This window comes from Aquila chrysaetos, chromosome 11 (assembly GCF_900496995.4).
Source record: "Aquila chrysaetos chrysaetos chromosome 11, bAquChr1.4, whole genome shotgun sequence".
Taxonomy (NCBI): Eukaryota; Metazoa; Chordata; class Aves; order Accipitriformes; family Accipitridae; genus Aquila; species Aquila chrysaetos.
Genome location: NC_044014.1, coordinates 18,170,395 through 18,192,433, shown reverse-complemented (window position 1 = coordinate 18,192,433; position 22,039 = coordinate 18,170,395). Strand labels below are relative to the sequence as shown.

Here is a 22,039-nt window from a genome sequence, read left to right as displayed (position 1 = left end):
TAAACAAAGTAGTGAAGACAGATACATTTAAGAAAAACAATTATTTTCAGGGAGGCTCCCATTGTTATATAGGCATTCAATTCTGATTGTGTTCATAGCTACCTACAACAGACTTACAAAGAAGAAAATCCATCAGCAAGTTATTTACCTTCTTCTTTATACAGGTAAAAAAATTGAAAATATTTTATAGCAGTTTATTTAAATCCTATAAATCTGGGGATTTGGCTTTTGCTGACACAGGACCATTTCAGCAAGAGGTTTTCCAACTGCTTCCAGTTCAAGAACCTCAGATATCACCAATATAGGGACACCAAGAACAGTAACATGCTAGCAAAACTTCCCAAAAAACAATACTTGATTTGTTATTAAGCCCTTTCCCTTGTTCCCACCCTCTTCAGAAACTAGAATTGATAAAAATCAGTTTAACAATTAAGAGCAAAAATCCACAACACTGTTTAGGAATCACAGTCCTAACTAGGATCTTACTAAAACATACTGAAGTTTTATATGAATAAAACAGTAACAAAAAATTTTAGCGTTTCAAGTGTGGAAGTCACATGTACATCCTAAAGTCAGTCATATTTCAAATACTGTTTTTAATGCTTCAGAGCATCCATTGTGCATCAAGATGACCAACACTAACATGGGTAATGGGACACAATCACAGCAGTTTGTGGAAATCCATTTGCATAGATTTCTATTGAGTTATTCATATTCTGTACTAAATGTAAAATATTTCAGGAGTTAGTTTTCTTAATGACACACTGAAGATTTAAAACATGACCATCAATGAACATATGCTGCTTGCATCAAAATTTTACGTCAACTCAGTTCTCTCACGAAAAGATCCCAGATATCCCTATTATAATGCTATCAACTCCAGAGAATTCAAAGTAATGGAAGGGAGGGGTGGATGTGCAAGTTGCAAATGCCAGTTTTTGAAATTTACCTCATCAAGTTCAGTAGGAATGCTTCCACTACTGCCAGTGGGGAGATCTGCAATTGGAGCTTTTGGAGCTTTTGGAGTAGGACCTCGCCGACTTGTGATGGCAAAAGCAGCTTTCTGATGCCTGTACAATGTAATTATTCCCCTGTGCTTAGTAACTGTATGATGCATCCCATCTTTATCAGAGTTGGGCCCTGAAGGAAAAAAGAGAATAGCTGACAACAATTTAAGCTGCAGTTTAAAACACAGGAAGTGATGGCTACCTACAAGTCATCTGCAGATTTCAACATGCTTTAAAATAAAAAAACCAAAACAAAAAACTGTGTCATCGTCCTCAAGGATGGAAAAATTTAAGTATAGAGTTACTTTGTTAAGAGCACATTACAGACTTTGCATGAAAAAATCTAAATGTGCAAACTGGCACATAAATTGTTATTCATCAAGAAACACAGGTAACAAAACTTCAGTCAAATATATAAAGTTTGCACAAGTTTTTTTTATATAAAGCAACCCATTATGTGCTAAAGTTTAAACAAACTTATATTGTGTCCTTTACAAACCGTTCAAGACTTCTATCATGATACAACAGCAGATGCCATCAGTATCTTTGGATTTGTTGATGTTTCTATTTGTGCTAATCAGCTTAATTTTTAATCAGATATGAATGTTATTCTACTCTGAGATGAAGGAGGACACATTAATTAAGAAAAAGTAAAATGTATAACAGTCAAACATTAAAAGCAGATTAGAATCTTGCAGAGTATTAAGTTCTTAATTTGTGTTGTTTATTCAATCCATACATTTTTAGCAAGGGACAGTCATTCAAAAAAAATCCATGACCATAGCATGCACAGGATTATTTGTTCATTTCCAACACTGTCCTCATCTTTTTTTTAATCTTACTATTAGCCTATGGAACATAACACAAGCCAGACTTTTTTCTAACAGGCTACTCTTATTTCCATACTTAATTTCAATTAAAAGCTTCATAAGATATGTAAATGAAATGTGATCATAAGTGGATAATCACTGAGTAACAGTAAATAACTGAAAATTGGAACTAAGGTCTTTTATACATACATTTTCTGAAAACTATACACATCATAAGTTGCACACAGTGCGTAGTTTAAGATACCTAAATGAAATAATTACTAGTAAACAAAGGCTCAGTTGCTGGCATTTTAGAAACACTGAAAACAAGACTTACTCAAGTACTCATTTTAACTGTTCAGAGACAAGCACAGACATTTTAAGAATCCTTGCAGTCTTAGATATCATACCTTTTGAGTTTTCATGGCTACTCTGAGGCTGTGCAGGACATGCTGCTAGTGGGGTAAGATGTGGATCCACACAGAGGGAGTTGCAGAGATTTTTTATAATCTTTGAGTTGGGACAAGGAGACCTTGTTGTACACTGCTGAAGCAACTTTGCTATAGATGAAGCCACATAGTTTTGTACTAGTGTATTCTCCTCCTTTTTGATAGCTTCCATTAAGGGTTTTATAACAGGATTTAGTTTTTCTGGAAGTTGCTGCAAGTTCACAACTGCACATGCAGTAAATGTATGGACTCGCAGATGCAACACTTGCCATTCTTGATTTGTTTCTGTAACGGTCATTTGGACTTGTTGTCGTTTACTGTCCAACTGTTGTAGAATTTTAGGACTCAAAGTAAAGGATGATGTCACTTCATTGAAAACAGAAGTAACCTAATAAAAAAGAAGAGTTACAAACCTGTTTCATTTACTGTAAAACGGGATATCCTCTGAAAACTATGGTTTTCATGGTAGAACATGAGTCACTTCACCATCAATTATTCTATTGTATGAGTATTATCATCTCAATTTTTCCAGCAAATAGTAGGAAATACTCCAAAATGTAATTGCTGGAATCTTGAACTGCAGCTCAAGGGCAAAATCAGGCATATTATGAACATTTCAAGTCTAGACTCCCAAAGCTAAAAGAGGAGTTTACATACTCCTCCAAATTTGGATTATCCTGTATCTGCCAGATATATCCACAAATTCTGGCAATACATAAGCACGTGACAGATAAGCAAAGGAGAATGTTATGAATACAAGAGGCCAGAAAGGATGTGCAAGGTCCCATGCATGGAGAAGTTGTTTCCAAGCTGATTTTCTTTTGAGGAAAAAGACTGGGATAAAAATCTAAGGAAAAAATCAGCACAACACAGTAGTTGGAAAGCCTGCATATCCTCCGCCAGTCACAACTGGCTGACTACTGTTGCTTAAATCTTTCACAGGAAACAGATTAAAAGCAATGTGGAACATGGAAATGATAGGATAGTTAGACTCTTAAGTACAGGAAAGATGACAGCTGTTGAGAAGGTTAGTCTGAGGGGGGCTTTTTGTTGGTTTTTGCCTTTTACTTTTAAATGTTCAGGTCAAGTCTTTCAACTGTCAGACTTGTACTGCTTCATTCTGTAGATACCTCAAGTTCTATTCCACATGACCTTGATGACTGGAATAACCAAAGGATGCAAGAAATATGAATAGCAAGAAGGAGTACAGGGTTTTTCCATCTGATGTATGAAGACCCCATACTACAATGCAGAGTAGGTTTGGTGTCTGTATTTCAAGGAAACTTGAAGAGTTGAAGAGGGTGCAGAAGACAGCCATAGAAAATAGCAAATAGTTGTGGAATGAGTCTTCTAATCCAGAATGGAAGTCTTCTGGAAAAACATGCATTGGTCAAGCAGCCCTGTTACTAGACTGAAGAGTAAAAAGTTGAAATATATGAAAACTCCTGTACTTCACAGACTATGAGCTCACATGATTCTGTCTGGCTTTACCTTGGTAATTTATTCATTTTAGATAGCAGCCATAATCAGACTGGGTGCCAAAAGCCCATATACACCATTATCTATAACTTTAAAGATATGTTGAGATTTCCAAGTTAAGCTACTGCATATTACTACATAAATACTACCCTCAGAATTTCAAGATCCATCATACTACAGTCATCATGGCCATAATAATTGTGCTGGGTTTGGCTGGGGCAGAGTTAATTTTCTTCATAGTAGCTAGTACGGGGCCATGTTTTGGATTTGTGCTGGAAACAGTGTTGTAAATTCAGGGATGGTTTTTGTTACTGTTGAGCAGTGTTTACACAGAGTCAAGGCCTTTTCTGCTTCTCACCCCACCAGCAAGTAGGCTGGGGGTGCACAAGAAGCTGGGAGGGGACACAGCCAGGACAGCTGACCCCAACTGACCAGAGGAATATTCCAGACCATATGACATCATGCTCAGCAATATAAAGCTTGAAGGAGGAGGAAGGGGCAGACATTTGGAGTTATGGCATTTGTCCTCCCAAGTAACTCTTAAGCATGGTGGAGCCCTGCTTTCCTGGAGATGGCTGAACACCTGCCTGCCCATGGGAAGTGGTGAATGAATTCCTTATTTTGCTTTGCTTGCATGCACAGCTTTTGCTTTACCTATTAAACCGCCTTTATCTCAACCCACGAGCTTTCTCAGTTTTACCCTTCTGATTCTCTCTCCCATCCCACCAAGGGGGAGTGAGCAAGCAGCTGTGTGGTGCTTAATTGCCAGCTGGGCTTAAACCATGACAATCATACAAACTTAAACCTTCTCTTATTCTTACCCTTATCCTCAGCATCCCAGTTGCTCACACGAAACATCCAGGATCCTAATCCCACTGCTCCCCTGCCCCAAGCTGCACCACATCCATCAACATTCCTTCAACGCCCAGATCTACACACCCCTTCCACCCCAGTCCCCTTTTATTTTGCAGGCTCTCAAGTCCACAAGCTTTTAATTTACATCCTACCTCATCTGTCCATACTCATCTTTCTCTCTGCTTAAGAGGCCAGTTTGTGGTTGGAAGAACAACCTTTTAGTTTGTTGCCCCAACATAGAAATCGTAGAATCATTTAGGTTGGAAAAGACCCTTAAGATCAAGTCCAACTGTTAACCTAGTACTGCCAAGTCCGCCACTAAACTATGTCCCTAAGTACGACATCTATACATCTTTTTAAATACCTCCAGGGATGGTGACTCCACCACTTCCCTGGGCAGCCTGTTCCAATGCTTGACAACCCTTTCAGTGAAGAAATTTTCCTCATATCCAATCTAAACCTCCCCTGGCACAACTTGAGTCCGTTTCCTCTCATCCTATCGCTTGTTACTTAGGAGAAGATACCAACACCCACCTCACTACAACCTCTGTTCAGGTAGCTGTAGAGAACAATCGAGGCCTTCCCCAAGTCTTCTTTTCTCCAGGCTAAACAACCCCAGTTCCATCAGCTTCTCCTCATAAGACTTGTGCTCTAGACCCTTCACCAGCTTTGTTGCTCTTCTTTGGACATGCTCCAGCACCTCAATGTCTTTCTTGTAGTGAGTGGCCCAAACCTGAACACAGTACTCAAGGTACAGCCTCACCAGTGCCAAGTACAGGTGGACGATTACTTCCCTAGTCCTGCTGGCCACACTATTTCTGCTCTATTTTTGCTTACAGAGCTTTTCATGTCAAGAGCTACTTTCTGTTAGCACATCTAACACTGATGTTTTCTGATTGAAAAAGACAAAACAATTGAGCAGCCAGGAAAAAAACCCACTTTTAAAACCCATGACTGGGGGGTCAGGGGGAGAAGGTCTAGAATCTACAGTTTATTTACTAGTCTTTTGGGAGTGGCAAGTTCCTGCCTGCTTTGTTTTCTGTGTAGATTTCAATAGTGAATCTACACCTGGAATCAGAACACTCAATTTTTTCTCCTGTTAAGTATGTACCTTGCATTCTACTCAATGTTTGGCATAGTCTGTAACCACCACAGGGAAGTGGTAAGTATCTATTACATATCTCATGTCAAAGGATGCATGAAGTCACCACATTATTTCTGAAAGTTATTGTCTGTGTAATAATTATGCTGAAGATGTATTTCAAGACAAGAATAGATTTGAAGGAAGGGCAGGCATGCCTCTACTTACCAGCTCATTAGCTTGATCTATTGTAAATACACTGCAGTTTACTCTGTTTCCAATGTCAATGTGTGCATCAGCTAACAAGGAGATGAGTTGTTTACATTCATTCTGCATTCGTGTAAAAGGAACAGCAATTTCATCATAATAGAGATGTTCAGAAAGAACCCCAAGTAAACGAGGTTGCACACAAATGGCCACAGTTCTACACTCCTATAACAGGAAAAGACATGATTTGTATTTGAGTAATCACAATCTTTTGTTCAGTTTTGGGCACTAAACAGAGCAATCTAGCTACAAAAATCCAGTTTCCAGAGGGACCATTAACATTTGTAACGTGTATTATTAAAGATTATGAACAAAATCTTCAGTCTGCCACTAGAACAGAAGTGATAGCGAACACAGGGAAAACAGTCATGTTAAAAGGAATCATTGACCTTAGATAACATGCGTCCTGAGAATAGACTTATTTGTAGAAGAAATGTGAACATATTTACTGATTCATAGTTCTGACAGTTGGCATTTAGCTACCAAGTAATATATTCCTCCACTGTCTAACAATCAAGACTTTAGTATTTAGATGTATAAATACCATTTTAGCTTATCATCTGAAATTTTATTTCAAGCTAAGTAGCAGACGACAAGCTGTGGATTAAGATAGTAAGTAAAATTTATTTTTGCTACAGAAACATCCTACCTTTTGCAAGGCTGCCCACTCACAGATTACTAATGCAACACTAATCCTCTGCAAGGCAGATTTAGAATTCAAGTGGAAGAGCAGTAGCTGAGCTAATGATTCAGCTGGCTTTATTTCTTGAGTAACAGTATTTACACTTGGGTCACAAATGCAGCAACAAAGTGCTCCCAGCAACCTGACAAAAGGAGAAAGAACAGTCATTTCAGTGTTAATTACTCTGCAATTAGCAATTCAAAATCAAAATGCCAAAAAAGTCTACATAATTAGATTGACAAAAACACTACATAACGATAAATTGCTTTAAAATATTTTTTCAAATTTCCAGTAAACTGACTTTGCTGCCATCATCCGAGCTCGCATGACAACATAATCCCTGGTTGCTGGATCTTCTGCAATGCTGTCTGCCCCAGCAATATATTCCTGAATCACTTCTTTATTCTGGGTTTGACCTTGACGCAGTTTAGCACCTGCCTTCTCCTATGGAATAAAGTTGGGAGAGGTTGAAAGTAAGTGTGTTTGTAATAAAAAAGATGAATTCATATTCCATAACAATTCCAATAACCATCATATCCTGCAAAAGTTGGACTAAGCCAGAATGTTTCTTGGATAAACAGACTTCGTAAAGTAGTTAATCATTGTAAATCACCTCTCCACTAATAGTATTCTATGGTCCTATTAAATGTATGATATGGTTCCTTCACTATAATATTAAAACTAATACTTAACATATAGCTGATAAACTGAGCCCAAGCAGAGGAAAAAGGAAACCTTTTTCAGCACATTTTCAGAAATAACATCATGCTTTTAGATTTAACTCAGTCCTGCAAATAGATGGTTTTGGAACCATGATGGTTGTGGAACCATGTAAATAAAAACTTTATAAAGCATTCACAGGTAGCGTGCTATGTGACAGAACTTTGAACTCTCATGGATAACCTGACAAGAACTATTATGCTCTACAGACGAGGTTTGTGAGATAGGCTACATTTGGAGTTGCAGAAAGGTACCACCACTCCCCTTTAGCACCTTTAGAACATGTCTTCATATACAGCTGATCAGTTTCCTACTCTCCCCAGAACAGTTAGTGAGGTCACATTTCACTTACTTTTGATCTGGTTTTTACTTCTAGCAACATGTTTAAGTCAATGGGCAAGTGAGACGGCTGCATCATTAAGCAGAGCCAGGCTCCCATCCATGGACAAGCAGCTGCAACCACATACTGTACAGATGCCTTGTTTAACAGTTCCAGCCATACCTTGGGAAAGAACCATAGTGGAAATCACAACAAATTTCTATGTGGTCTATAAGATCATATACGTGCTGATAAACTGTAGAAACCATCCTGTTCTCCTTCACTCTATAGTAAAGCATCACACAGACTAACTACAAAATAAGTAACATGAACACACTATTCTTTATCTGCACAAAAGTGCAGAGGATACAAAAGAATAGGATACACAAACACTATGTATCTAGGTCATGAGTCATGCAAATACCTTGTGAATAAGATCCAGAATTTCTTGGTTGCTTTCTAAGATACAAAATTGAAATATGTGCCTCAACATGTCTTGCAGAATTGGAGTCAGCCATGTTGAAGAGCTCTGAAACAAGGATATCATATGATCAAGCAGATTCCAATGTGTATCCCAGTAAAACACTAATAACTAATTCTTACCTGGTCTTGGGTAGACAGCAGTGTGAATAACGTTTCCAGTGCTGCTTTTCGCACAGAAGATATAGTATGATGCAAGAACGGCCACACACGTGGGACCAAAACTGTGAGTGATTGCTGAATACTGGTACATGAAGGAAAGATGTAGAGGCAGTGACAGGGGGAAAAAAAACAAACACACAGAGCTAAGTTAATTTTGTTTATCCTCAGTTACAAAGTTTTATCCAAAAGAAAGCTTTTTTTAAAAAAGAACAGTATTACTGCATATGCTTGGTGATTTCAAATGAAGGATCAAGTTACTACAGCTTAAACATTTTAAATAGTTCAAATCAGTAACTTTTTTCAGGAAAATACTGTTTTTTCTTACTGGTATAAAGAACTAGTCTATTCAAGCACGTATTTTTACCGTGTTGTTTCCTGCATTATATTTTGGGCTTTGTTCAACTATTTAGAAAAAAAGGTTTTTTAGTTATGTTTTGAATTTATTATTAGGCATTTATGAGTTTAGAAATAATTAAAAACAAGCTTGGATCTTTTGTGCATGAACTTGCACATCAACTGATGCAAGTAGTACATGCTGAATTAAAGATGGCATTAGTGAAAAAACTTCATTCTTAATTTTGGATTTGGGCAAAAACCAGCTTCAGCAGTGACAATCATATAGGATGAGAAAGGTATGATGTGTAAAGCATCTACCTTGAGTGCAGATGCTGTGAGTTTACCATGTATATTATGAAAAATGTTAACACACTAACATGCAATTCCTTTAATTTGACAGAGTCCCAAACAGAGGAACTAGGCATTGTCTTCAGTCATAGAATTACTGGTTGTACTATTGATGTGCATTTTCAAGATTGTAGCTTTCTTTAGAACTGTTCCAATAGCAAAGTTCCACAGGCACATGCACATGTTTTAATGTACGTATTTTGCTCTCTTGTTTGGAGTTTGTCAACAAGGAGCAGACAAACAAGAAGTTTGTGGGCAGGACCACCGTATGAGTGTAGCCGATATCCTTTACTATTTTAGTATTTACACAAGATGAATGCAGAGAGAGGAGACAAAAAAAAAAGTCACATATAAACAACATATAGTACCTTAAGTATTTTGTTGCCTTTTACTAATGTAATGAAAATAGAAGCACTGTCCTAACCTTCACTTTAAGGAAAAGGAAGAGTAAAATTAAAATATTGATTTAAATTAAGCATCTCCTTGGCATATGATTTGAAAGCAACTTTGATTATTCCAATTTGAAAATAGCTGGATGGTCAAACCTGCAATACTGAAGCAATACTAATTAAAAAGTTACCTGCATTTGCGGACCTGAGGGTAAGTCAGAAGGGAAGAAAGAAGGATCATGATACTGTTTGTGGAAGCTGTCAAGTCATCCAACTCCAGAAGTGCATCCCACAAGGTATTAAGAATAAAAGGCACCTACACAAATAAGCAGAAGAGGTTATCGTAAAAAAAAAAAAAAAAAAAAAAAAAAAAGGAAAATCCAAGTGCTGTCTCTAAGCATTATTTTCTTCACTCAGACCAAAAGTGAACTTTTCAATCAGAATTGATGAAAAACAATTCAGTCACCTTCTGAGATTGAAGTTGAACCAGGCTTTCCACTACTGGTACTAAAGATGCTGCAGCAACAGCTCTGACATCGTCATCTAGATCCTGGAGACCTTCAATTATTGCAGGCAACACTTTAGGCAGTAAAGTGTTGATCATGTCCTGCCAAAAAGATCAAAAGCATTTTAAACTTAAAAAGCATATAATGCCCCAACAACTAAGATTACTCTAAGTGTCTGGATAAACCTGTTTGCTATATAAAACAGAAGCTACAGGTCCAAGACTATAATCTAAATATTGTAAGTTACCATTCATGAAGTAAAACCTAACTTATAAATTTGAATGAGCTGTAACTCAGCTCAGTTTTGGTGTAAACAAAGCTCAGTGTTTGCAGAATAATACCACGAATAGACTAAACCTCTTGCAGCACTCAGCTCTTGTTAACCTCACACATTAAAGTATCATCAAAACCAGGCAAGCATAGCCTCCATTTATAAAGTTTTGTGCAAGTAACTTACCAAGTTACAACAGTACAAGTTTGCTATACACTTGCAGATTTCTGCAGACTGAATATAAAAATGCAGTCACATCTTATAACCCACATGAGACTGCAGTGCAAGCAAAGCTTGCTTTATCATACCTATGTACTGTTCAGCCACACCTTCTACTTTGAGCAGAGCTTTTTGTTCCAAAGCTCTGTTTGTCATGAGGGTTATTACCTGACGTACTGCCAAAGCATACTTTATTCCTAGGAGACCACCATGTCTCACTTCCCACTGTTCCTGTGTAAGCAGCTTCAGGAGAACATCCACAGTTTTATGAACTCCAGTCTCATTCATATGTTTCAATACTACTCCCAAAGTCTGAGCACAAGTCTCACGTACTGGTGCTACCACCTAGGATAAATGATAAAACAGATTCTAAGTCAAATTTCACACAGAAGTAAGAAACCCATATGCTTAGAGTCAGATGACCAACACTGCTATACAACAAGGTGAAATTTATGTATCAATTACTTTGCAATAAGTATCTGTGAGCAGTTATAACAGGTCTATGCAGTAGCATGGTACAAAGCATAGCTGATCTACCTGTTCACTCAGAGACAACTTACTTCATCTGAAACAAAGTCTCCAAATCTGTCTAATGCAAACACACAAAGAAGTCTAATAACCAAGTCTTCTAGCCACTCCTGATGCTGCTGAATCATCTGTAAAAAGAGAAAAATTGAACACCTTGACTATATTTATTCATAAATGATTTCTGATATGCTTGCTTTAGCTAAAATTTATGAGAGATATGACAACATATGTTTAAATTAACTGAATATAGTCATCTTGCACAGATAGTCAAGGTAAAATAGCCAGCAGTAATTCAGCTCACCTGGCTTATTACAAACATCATGATTTTTTTTTTTTTTTAAAAACACATAGTACCTTTATCAAAAGGCTAGAGAGCACCTTGTAAAGTACACAAATAATTTTATCCCTACACAGCACACAAAGGTAAGGTCATTCAGATAATCTATACTGACTAATGTCAACACGTCCTAGGCAACTGTCACGGTTTAAGCCCAGCTGACAACGAAGCACCATGAGGCCGCTTGCTCACTCCTCCCCTCCCAGTGGGATGGGGAGGAGAAAATGTAAAAAAAAGCTAATGGGTTGACACAAGGATGGGGAGGGATCAGTCACCAATTATCATCACAGGCAAAGAACAGACTCAACTTGAAGGAAAAAATTCAATTTAAGTTACTTCCCATCAAATCAAAACAGGATAACAGGAAGTAAAACCAAATTTTATAACACCTTACCCGCACCGCTCCCTTCTTCCCAGGCTCAACTCCACTCCCAATTTTCTCTACCTTCCTGCCTCCAGTGGCACAGGGGCATGGGGAATGGGGGTTGGGGTCAATTCATCACACATTGTCTCTGCCACTCCTTCCTCCTCAGGGGAAGGACTCCTCCTCACTCGTCCCCTGCTCCACCGTGGGGTCCCTCCCACAGGAGACAGTCCTCCACTAACTTCTCCAACGTGGGTCCTTCCCACGGGCTGCAGTTCTTCATGAACTGCTCCAGTGTGGGTCCTTTTCACGGGCTGCAGTCCTTCAGGCACAGACTGGTCCAGCACGGGCTTTCCCATGGAGTCACGGCCATCTTTCAGCAGAACCACCTCCTGTGGCATGAGGTCCTCCACAGGCTGCAGGTGGCCATCTTCTCCACCGTTCACCTCCATGGGCTGGAGGGGGACAGCCTGCCATCTCACCACGGGCTGCAGCGGCATCACCTCCTCTGGCACACCTCCTCCCCCTCCTTCTTCACTGACCTTGGTGTCTGCAGAGGGGTTTCTCTCACATTCCACTCCCCTCTCTGCTGCAGGTTTCCCTTCTTAAATCTGTTCTCCCAGAGGCGCTACCACCGCCACTGATGGGCTTGGCCTTGGACAGAGGCGGGTCCAACTTGGAGCCAGGGAAGCTTCTAGCAGCTTCTCACAGGAGCCACCCCTGGAGCCCCCTCCCCCACTACAAAAACCCCACTACACAAACCCAAAACAGAAAGTTGATTAATCATGTTTGAAGAATATTTACAAATAAACATGAACTATGAAGCAGTATTTCACTGTGGGAGACCCAGTGAAAGGAACTTCCTTTTCAGCCACATCTCCTCCAGATTTAACAATGCAATTTAGACCAAGCTTGTCTTGAAGTTCTGGCTTCTGTTCATTAGAGACCCAATAGCTCAGTAGCTCTGAATCTCAGAGCAGAAGCCCCATAAAAGCAACTGCTCAGACATCATCTGTCTCATCTCCACTATTTGCCTACTAGATCACCACTTCCCTTGAAAACTATCATTTTAATGAATAAAACTTTCATCATATTATGGATTTGATATTCCCATACATGTCAAAGAATGCATATAGCACGCACAGAAGCCTTTGAAGCTAGCATGGAGTACACATACTCTTTCCATAAATAGTTAAGAAACTGTTTAAAGTATCTTGTTATTGCAGCGTGTGTTATTACTACCCCGCAATCTCCATGGAACAAATACTACTCCATATGGAAGCAAGGACAGATAGCAGCTTTGGCTTTCCCTATACACAAAGTATGCTGAAGTAGTTTGATTTACATTTGATAAGTGTATCTCCTCATTATTCAACACTCTCTAAACCACAAGCTCTCCCGGCTGCTTTTACAGCAGGGAAGTCAGTATGAATCTGGATGAGATTTGCTATCAGTAAACAAGCTACTACTGTGGGATATTTAAAAAAAAAGTGTTTTCCTTTTAGATAGACTATTTAAATACTTTTTCTCATAATAACAAAGCAAGCGGATCAATAGAGTCACCTTACTACTTAAGTTACTAGAATCAGATGGTCTGAGACACTTCACTAGAGTTACATAATCAACTTGTCAATTCTGTTTCAGCACACCCTTACCATGACCTGAAAACAGCATTTTCTAGTATGGAAGCTAGTGTTTAGTAACTTTACGCTCAGTCTACATATTAATGGCTACTTATACAGTAGTATTGTTTTTTGCACAGCCCTTTTTAAAAGAATGTAAACATTTCATCAGCACATACGGTGATTTCATCCAGATCATTTTGATCAGACAAATCTCATGGTTTATATTCCTCCAGATCATGCACCTCCTGCAAAGCTTAAGTATTTTAAGTCTGTTTTCTAAACTTCATTTAAGTAACAAGTTAAGTCTACATGACTGAAAACGTACCTCCTCTAAAGAGCTATCTCCCATTTTACCACCACTTTTACCATGAGCTTTAAGTATCTCTCTCAGTCCAGTACCTGCACCATGTCGAACCTAGAAAAGTGAAATAAAAACTAAGTTTTTAAATGTTTAGGAACAAAAGATAAAAATAACACTGCATAACTGAAACAATACTTCTTTATTCTTAACAGAGATGTTTCAAGTGCTGCAAAGTTATTGGTACTTAAGACTTGTGGGAAAGGGTAGTATTTTATTAGATCAAATCATATACTTAAATACTTATCTGCCTAAAACCAACCTGTTTTTTTCTTAAGTATTTGCCAGCTTATGGACAGAAGTAATTAAGAAATGTTTCTATTTTCTAACACTGAAGATATTGTTACCATATTTGCAGTAATGTAGCCAAAGACAGTTTTCATTTAGTTTTACCTCACTATAAGACACTAGTTTTCAAAGAAAGAGCAACTATAAGACATTACTGTTTTTAGTAAGTTTATAAGCTAAAGAAAAGCAGTATTCTTGTATTTCTTCAACACTTTTGTATTTCTCTTTATATTATGTATTTCTCTACAACTATTAGTTTTTAAACAGAGTTTGGATTCCCACTGAGTATTTTGGGGTCTGCAAAACAAATTTCTGAGAATTACTGTTCTGCATAGCTTACAAACCTGCCTTGCTCGGGTAAATATTAAAAAAAAGTGAACAAGTGATATGGGAAAGCAAATTATAGCCACTTGTATGTTCCCAAACATGAACAGCTGAACACACTAGGAAGAGTTTTGGAAATGACAGAAGACCAGTAGAAAGATGTGCTACAGGCACACGTTTCCCATATTTTTGATATGTAACTGGACTAGTAATTGGCTAAACAAGAAAAGCCCACTCAATAGATACACAGAAAGTTGCAAAAGCAAAGTTCTGAACCAGGTTTTCATTGAGAGGTCTTTACATAGGTTAGAGCAGAACTTGCTCCTTTTCTTTTTTTAAAGGGCATTTTATACACATGCTTGTTGCTAGCAGAAAAAATATTGTATTTCATTTAATGATAGTAACAACTAGAACTGAGTAGTTGGCAGGTTCTCCCTTAATCAGAATATCTTAGATGAAATGCAAGCATACATGTGCCCATATGTACAGCTCAGTGGTTGTTGATAAAATCTATAAGCAAGCCAATAAAAATCAGCCAGAGCACCTAGTCTTAGAATCTTAATTGTTCACAATACACCAATCATTTGTTTATTTGGTCCAAGGCTGCTTATGAGCTAGTTTTTACAAGCCAAAAGAGGAAGACTTCACTAGTTAACTTCTCAGCTTCTGCAAACACAAAAGAGCAAGACAGACAAATGTATAAAGGAAACAGCAGTAGTAGGATTCATCTTGCCTGACTTCAGCTGCCTATAAGCTAGGCAAGCAGTCTGAACTAGTCATCCAAGCTGCCTTTGCAAGAATATGCCAGAGGACCATTTTATAAACATGTACGTTGAGGTAGTTTAACCTGTTTTTCATCCAGAACATACTGTAATAATGATTCTATATTGATCAACTTTCTTAATTAAGATCCATGCACCCTACATCAAATGTACTAAGAAAGCTATGAGAATGTCTGCATTCCAGGAGACAAGTCAACTTTGGCTTCAAATGCAAACAGCCTGCTTTCAAATAAGGTGAGGCTTATTAGCTCAGATGCAGTGATGTGCCACAAATATAATTATCCTTTTTCTGGGCCCAAAATAATTGTGCGAGTTGCATATGATGTATCTCTGTGTTTCCAAGTTTGAGGTGAGTATGGGCAGAGCCAAACTGCTATTACTGAAACTGTACTACAGATATACCCAAGTATGTTACAGTTGGTGTTAACATTTACTCTTTCAAAAGATCAACATTTTTATAAGTTAATTGACAACAGTTATTTCCATCTTCTGCTCAAGGAAGAAAGACCATTGTCAGCTACTTCATATTTTTGCTTAGAATTGATATCAAAGTTTGTGGAAAACAGTATAAGGACTGAATAAAAGCATGAGCAGAACAGGGTTTGAATCTTGAAAATAAGTTGTCTAGGCAACAAGAAAATACAGTTTTTGTAGTTGGTATTTACTATCATTCTGGAAAAAGTTAAAAGTTCATTTTTATAAATGAAGAGAACAACTAATGATTTGTAGCCTACCCCCTATTACCAAAGGATCTTCCCCCTCCTTTTCTACTAGCTTAGCATTAGACAAACATGCCACTGTTGTCAGCAAGACTCACACGATATTCCTCAAACTCTTGACGAATCCAAGCCTGTTTTAATTGCTTAGTCTTTTTGACCATCAATTCATGTGCTTTTGTTTTGCTTGTATTTCAATACTTCCAGATTTCTCACTTATCACTGCTTTCCATACCTTTCCCGCTCTCCACTTGAGTATACATTACACATCTGTTTTCATTTCCCCTTTAAACAATTCTTAAAAAACACTTGTTCTCTAAAAGCAGATTTGACTTGGCTATGTAATCTGCTTTTATGATTGATGTAATTTTTTGATATCCAGCAAAATGTTCTTAAGACCTACACATAAAATTTTTGTGCTTCTGTTGAAGCCTTTCTTTAAATCTATAGTTACACCTTAGATACTGCATATATGTCTTACCTCCCAAGAAGGGTTAAAGAGATCATTGCACACCTCTTCACAAAAGCTTTCCAGAGGCCATTCATTTGCCTAAATTAATAAAAAATTATTACGTACAAGATTAAAAGAGATCAGGCGAACACTTTTTATACTGTATTCCACTTAGGTGAAAATAACAAAGACCTCCAAAAGCTTAAGTATTTTTTTGTCACTGGACAGAATTAAAAAAACAACCAGCCTTTTTCCACACTTTAGAAACTTTGCTGATTGGCACTGGATCTTTTAAAAAGCTTATGAAGTTTGTCTGTTAGTAGGGTAACCTCTTCTCTATGGTAATTAATTTTGCTGTTCTGGAATTCAGCCTCCCTTTAGGAACCACACTAAGGCAGAAATTAAGCAAAGTTTCTTATACTCCCCAGTGATTCTTTAAATTTATGAACTTTGCCTTTAAAGAACATAATAGGTAAGTCTCAATTTGAAATTACACTACATAATCAAATTGGGTCAATTAATCCAGTAATAAACACCACCCTTTTCAAAACACATTCCACATTTTTGAAAATGAGAAGCATATCCACTAATCCCAAAATTTCCACAAGGAAACTGACATGGCTGTGGAAATGAAATTATGATACTAATATTATTAAGTTCACAACATCACAAACACAAAGCATTTGAAATGCTAGCAACCAGCAGCTATTCAGCTTGCAGTTATCATTAATCTCTCAAATTCATTTTCCAATCATTGTTTCACAAATAAGAATTTAATTACTAACCTATGTCTGGAAAAATCTTCTTTTTGCAGAATACAGACTAATCAAGATAAAGTCTCTTCAAAGAAATGTCTATGTACCATTTGTATTCTGGTATAGCATTTCTTAAAATTTTTCAGCTTTTCAGTCTATTGAAACAAATGCAAGTTTTTCTAAGACTAAGGTAATTGTTTAACTCTCCAACTACTAAAGATAGAACTTCTAAATTAAGCCTAATTAAAGTAAGGCAAAGATTAAATAAAGTGTACATGAACATTTAGATCAAATTATTTATGGCCCAGTGTAATCCTATCATCTAAGTGTTTAGCACAGTTTTACAGTTTAATAACCAGGTCTGACACCTGCAATCCACATACTCAGGTTCATTTGGGTCAAACTGCTACCGATGGATTACATGTGTTTTCTTCCTCAATGCTATATACAGTTTGAAGCTCATTTGCTTCACTACATATAAAAGTAAGCTGGCAACAGCATTCTTTACTCCACTTCTCTTAATGCTAAAATAACTGAAGAATTTGGGAGCATAAAGGAGCTTTGGTTTACATTAAGAAACTGAATGATCACTCCTGCTAACAGCAGAACAATACATCATACCTCTTCTGGAGCATTTTCTACCAATGTTTTTGAGTCTGTGGCAGGCTGGTTGATGACAACATTTGCAACTTTTCTTCTCTTTTCTTCTGGTTCCCCATCAGTGCTATCGTTGCTGAGAAGGAACAAGTATAAGTTTATGAACTGAAAGTATGCTTTAGGGGAAGTAATTACTTCTACAACTGAAGTTTTCAGATACAATAAAGTGTGACAAGAATACAAAACAAAGAGGTTTAACACTGAAATATGCAAAATAGTTAAGTTTATGTGTAAAAAGTTCAGCGAGGAGACAGTAGAATGCTGTCCCAAATTGGCAATCCTTCTCAACCCTTCGCAAGAAATAAATTCTTAAATAAAATTGAGGGAAGAATTTTGTTTACTGCTTGTTATAAACACAGTAGGTACAATATATCACTATAAACTACAGTGAGGAACACAGCATGCATCAGAAAGTTATATCTGAAATTTTTAGTTATTGCTTATCTTCTTAAATCCCCCATTTTCATGCACTATTCTCAAGCTGTACTTAATAACAGGAACAAACCACAAATTTTAACTGTGGCATCCCATTACTTCAAGATCCCTCTGAAGCTAGGTCCCTAACAAAGCTCTACTGGGAATCAGTACGGCATGCAAGCATTTTATCATCAGCACAATTAGCACATAAAAGACTAAGATGCAAAGACTGTAGAAAGTTTTTCAACACATAAATCAAATCACAATCCCAGCTGAACTGACATAAAAGCAAACCAGTTCACTATTATACCTCTTCTCATTAGCTTCCACTGCATCTCTGGATCTTTGCTTTGCAAATAGCTTAGCCATTCTTTTGGCTTTATTCTTTTGTCTACTGCTCATACCAGCTCGAAATTCTGAGTCAATTAACTCAGCAGCCTGAAGAGTCTGAAAGAGAAGTCATTCATTGTCAGCTCTTCTTACAATGAAGGTCCCGAAAAATCCTCAAACTCACATTGCTCTCAACTTCCCCAACCCTCCATCGTTTCAAACTCAGAGCAGCAGTTTGACATCAAATAATACTAATATGCAACTATGGGGCATAAGAATTCAGGAAGCCAAAGCATACCATATTAGACATTGATCATCAGACTCAAAATATAAATATTATAACTGCAGAAGCACAAATAAAGCAAACCCACTGTATTATTCCTTGCAGTCAAACAGCCCGAGGTTTTACCTACAGGTTGTTTGTTTACTAGTGAAACTGAAGAAGGAGAATAGTCCAGATCTTCATCATTGAACAGATCTTCAGTATTCATCCCAATTGCAGCACCCATATCTAAGCCAAGTTTCTTTTGTAACAGTTTCCTCTGTCGCGCTATCCTCTCTTTAGGATCAATTTCACCTTAAAAAAAGTTTTTAAAAAAGGGAAGATGTGTCAGATTTCCAACCAGATGTATTATTGAAGATTTGCTCAATGAAACAATACAAGAAAGCCAGAAGTTACAGAATTAAGTTGTACTTGGCTAATACATCAATACAATCTTTTAAACCAAATCACACTGATTCCTAGTAAGACTTTTGCTGCTGCTGGAGCTATACTAGTACTTAAACTGTGATCAATTTTTAAGCAGAAAATAGCTCATTATTCATTAAATTCACAAAATTAATTAAACTACATGGTCTACAGAAGTAATAAAACAAATTTTCCCCGAATTTTTAGGAAAGTACACTTTGAAAGGAGCAAATTAGCACATTAAAAAATAAATCCAGCAACTGATTCAAGAACTAGTGCTTTTTCATTGAGCACATGCATCCTTGTGGGATCTGTTGATTTTGGCAGTCTGGTGGGTTTTGTTTCTTTTTTTCTTTAAAGGTTTCTTTTCCTCCTAAACTTTATCTTCTGTTGGGAAACACAGACCTAAGAATTAACAACCACCAATAAAATCCATCAAATGATATTCAATCCAATATCCTATATTGAGCTAGGCTGACTCTGAACCTGTTTTCTTCAAAAATATTCTTCCTTGTAAAATGCACTAGACCCAGGTGTCTCCTTTCCTTCTAACCAAACTATCTCCTGATGGCTATGTAGACTTAAGCATAAGCATAATTTTCCTAGGGTGCTAGAGTCTCTTAACAATCTTATCCTCAAGCTTCATGTGTCAAGCAAGGCTCATTTAAGAAGTTAATAGAAGCTACCTCAAAAACATTGTGAAGCTTCAACAGTTCAATTACTGAACACCTAGACTTTGGGAGCACCCACATTTACATAAAAAATAGAAGATTTTGGTGCCTGAGTAGAATAAACCCTCCAAGTAAACCAAAACTTGTAGCTTGTAGGGCTGTCAGACTTCACTCTTTTTACATGTGCAGTATGGAAACAAGTCAGGAGATTGGGGTTTTTTTTGTCAAATATCTGCACATAAACTTGTAAGTAGGTGACCAATATTGGCAGAATTTTGGAGTATACACCAGGTTGAGTAGTAATTAGTAGTTAATCATATCTATACCAATAAACCTTTTTTTTTTTTTAAATTGCATTTAACCAACAAGCAAAAAAATACAAGCAACTTCTATTCTCTAGAAAACATTTTTCCTTTCACAAGTTCGTCTTAGGAAAAAGTGTCAAAAACTGGTAATTCCAAAGATTATTTAACTTGCTTTACCTCCATTCACATTGGCTACTTATTTGAAAAGGAAAGCTGCTACAAAATGCAGAAGAGAAAGCAGCCTTCGTACATTTTCCCACCAGTTAAAAAAGCAGCAACTAAAGCTATTTTTAGTTTAATTTTCTTTTTTTATTACATTTTTTATTTATTTTCATTCATAAAATTATTTACATGCAATCATAGGACACTGGTATAAATATCAGACTTCTATGAAATGAAGTGTCCTATTCCATCTATTTGATTTCTGAACAGGTAGGGTTTAAAAAGAGATGAAACTTGTACAACACCTTATTAACCTAGCATAAAAGATGGCAGACAATAAAATAGCAGCAAGGCTTAACAGACAGGATACTGCTTAAGTGTCAGGAGCCATAGGTTCTGTTCCTTGCTGAGCTAGCGATCTTCTGTGTACACTGCACAGAACGCATCACACACAGGGAACAAGTGAATCAGGGCTATGCAGTCAGAGCAGATTCTTATCTATAGCATCATTTCATCTGGTGCAGAAACTGGAAGATGGACTGGAATTAGAGCAGGAAAGTACAGTAATAGCAAAAAAACAAATCTTGAAGTAATTCAATGCCATTTGTCCTGGTTTCAGCTGGGATAGAGTTAATTTTCTTCCTAGTAGCTGGTATAGTGTTACATCTTCGATTCAGTATGAGAAGAATGCTGATAACACACTGATGTTTTCAGTTGTTGCTAAGTAGTGTTTAGACTAAGTCAAGGATTTTTTCAGTTTCTCATGCCCAGCCAGCAAGAAAGCTGGAGGGGCACAAGAAGTTGGGAGGGGACACAGCCAGGACAGCTGACCCAAGCTGGCCAAAGGGGTATTCCACACCATGTAATATCATGCCCAGTATATAAACTGGGGGGGAGCTGACATGGGGGGGGAATCACTGCTCGGGAACTGGGCATTGGTCAGCAAGTGGTGAGCAATTGCATTGTGCATCGCTTGTTTTGTATATTCCAATCCTTTTATTATCATTATTATTATTATTATTATTATTATTATTATATCATTATTATTATTGCCATTTTATTATTGTTATTATAATTATTAGTTTCTCCCTTTCTGTTCTATTAAACTGTTCTTATCTCAACCCACGAGTTTTACCTTTTTCTGCATGGTGCTTAGTTGCTGGCTGGGGTTAAACCATGACACCATTACACTGATATAAACCAACTCTCAGCTAAAAAGTTGCAGAAAGGTATCAGACAAGTCATGAAACAAAAGACATCACACAGGCACTGATATTTGACCTTCCAACTTTGACAGTTTTATGCCAGTATTTTTCATGTAATCTTACTATACTTGAAACCTTCAAGCTTTTAAATAAGCCACATCCTACTGCTATATTTAGGAACTGTTTTAATGAAGAACAAGTGGTGGTAGTTCCTGCACCTCTTAAAAAAAGTCTACAGAAATTCTACAGAAGCCTTTAATATTGCTTTTTCTGCTCCCTCTTTCTGGTTTCCACTCCCTCTTCCCCCCTGTACACATACTAATTCTGATAAGAGAAAAAAACAAACAATATACCCAACAACACCCCCTAAAAAAATTGTTTTAACTTGAGAAAGATAATATAAACCAGTTATGTTGGGGGATATTTTATTCCATTATTTCCTACCATTCTGAGAAACCATGGATGACTAGACTCATAATACTGCCACAACAAACTTTTTCAAATCAGTTAAGTTTTCTTGTCTGCAAGTAAAATATAAAAATATACCTGATTTATCATCTTGGACTTCAAATTCTGCACCAGCAGATCCAAGAAGAGATGCACCATGTTTTAACAACCGACATATATCAAATCTGTCAAAACGCAACCGATCTGTTGAAGGTGAGTCTTCCATAGGACTTTCTGAGCCTGGTTCTAG

The 22,039-nt window shown here is 37.2% G+C and overlaps 1 protein-coding gene across 1 annotated transcript in view; it reads right to left on the bottom strand.

Annotated features, from left to right (window-relative positions):
• Positions 1-22,039, bottom strand: part of BTAF1 (B-TFIID TATA-box binding protein associated factor 1) — a 50,307-nt gene that overhangs the window by 14,164 nt on the left and 14,104 nt on the right. Inside the window, 18 exon segments of the mRNA XM_041127479.1 lie at positions 950-1,140; positions 2,227-2,653; positions 5,909-6,112; positions 6,597-6,771; positions 6,931-7,073; positions 7,702-7,851; positions 8,093-8,197; positions 8,272-8,392; positions 9,575-9,699; positions 9,850-9,990; positions 10,548-10,724; positions 10,940-11,035; positions 13,559-13,648; positions 16,183-16,251; positions 17,529-17,640; positions 18,292-18,428; positions 18,725-18,888; positions 21,889-22,035. Coding sequence (XP_040983413.1) covers positions 950-1,140; positions 2,227-2,653; positions 5,909-6,112; positions 6,597-6,771; positions 6,931-7,073; positions 7,702-7,851; positions 8,093-8,197; positions 8,272-8,392; positions 9,575-9,699; positions 9,850-9,990; positions 10,548-10,724; positions 10,940-11,035; positions 13,559-13,648; positions 16,183-16,251; positions 17,529-17,640; positions 18,292-18,428; positions 18,725-18,888; positions 21,889-22,035 — 2,774 coding nt within the window.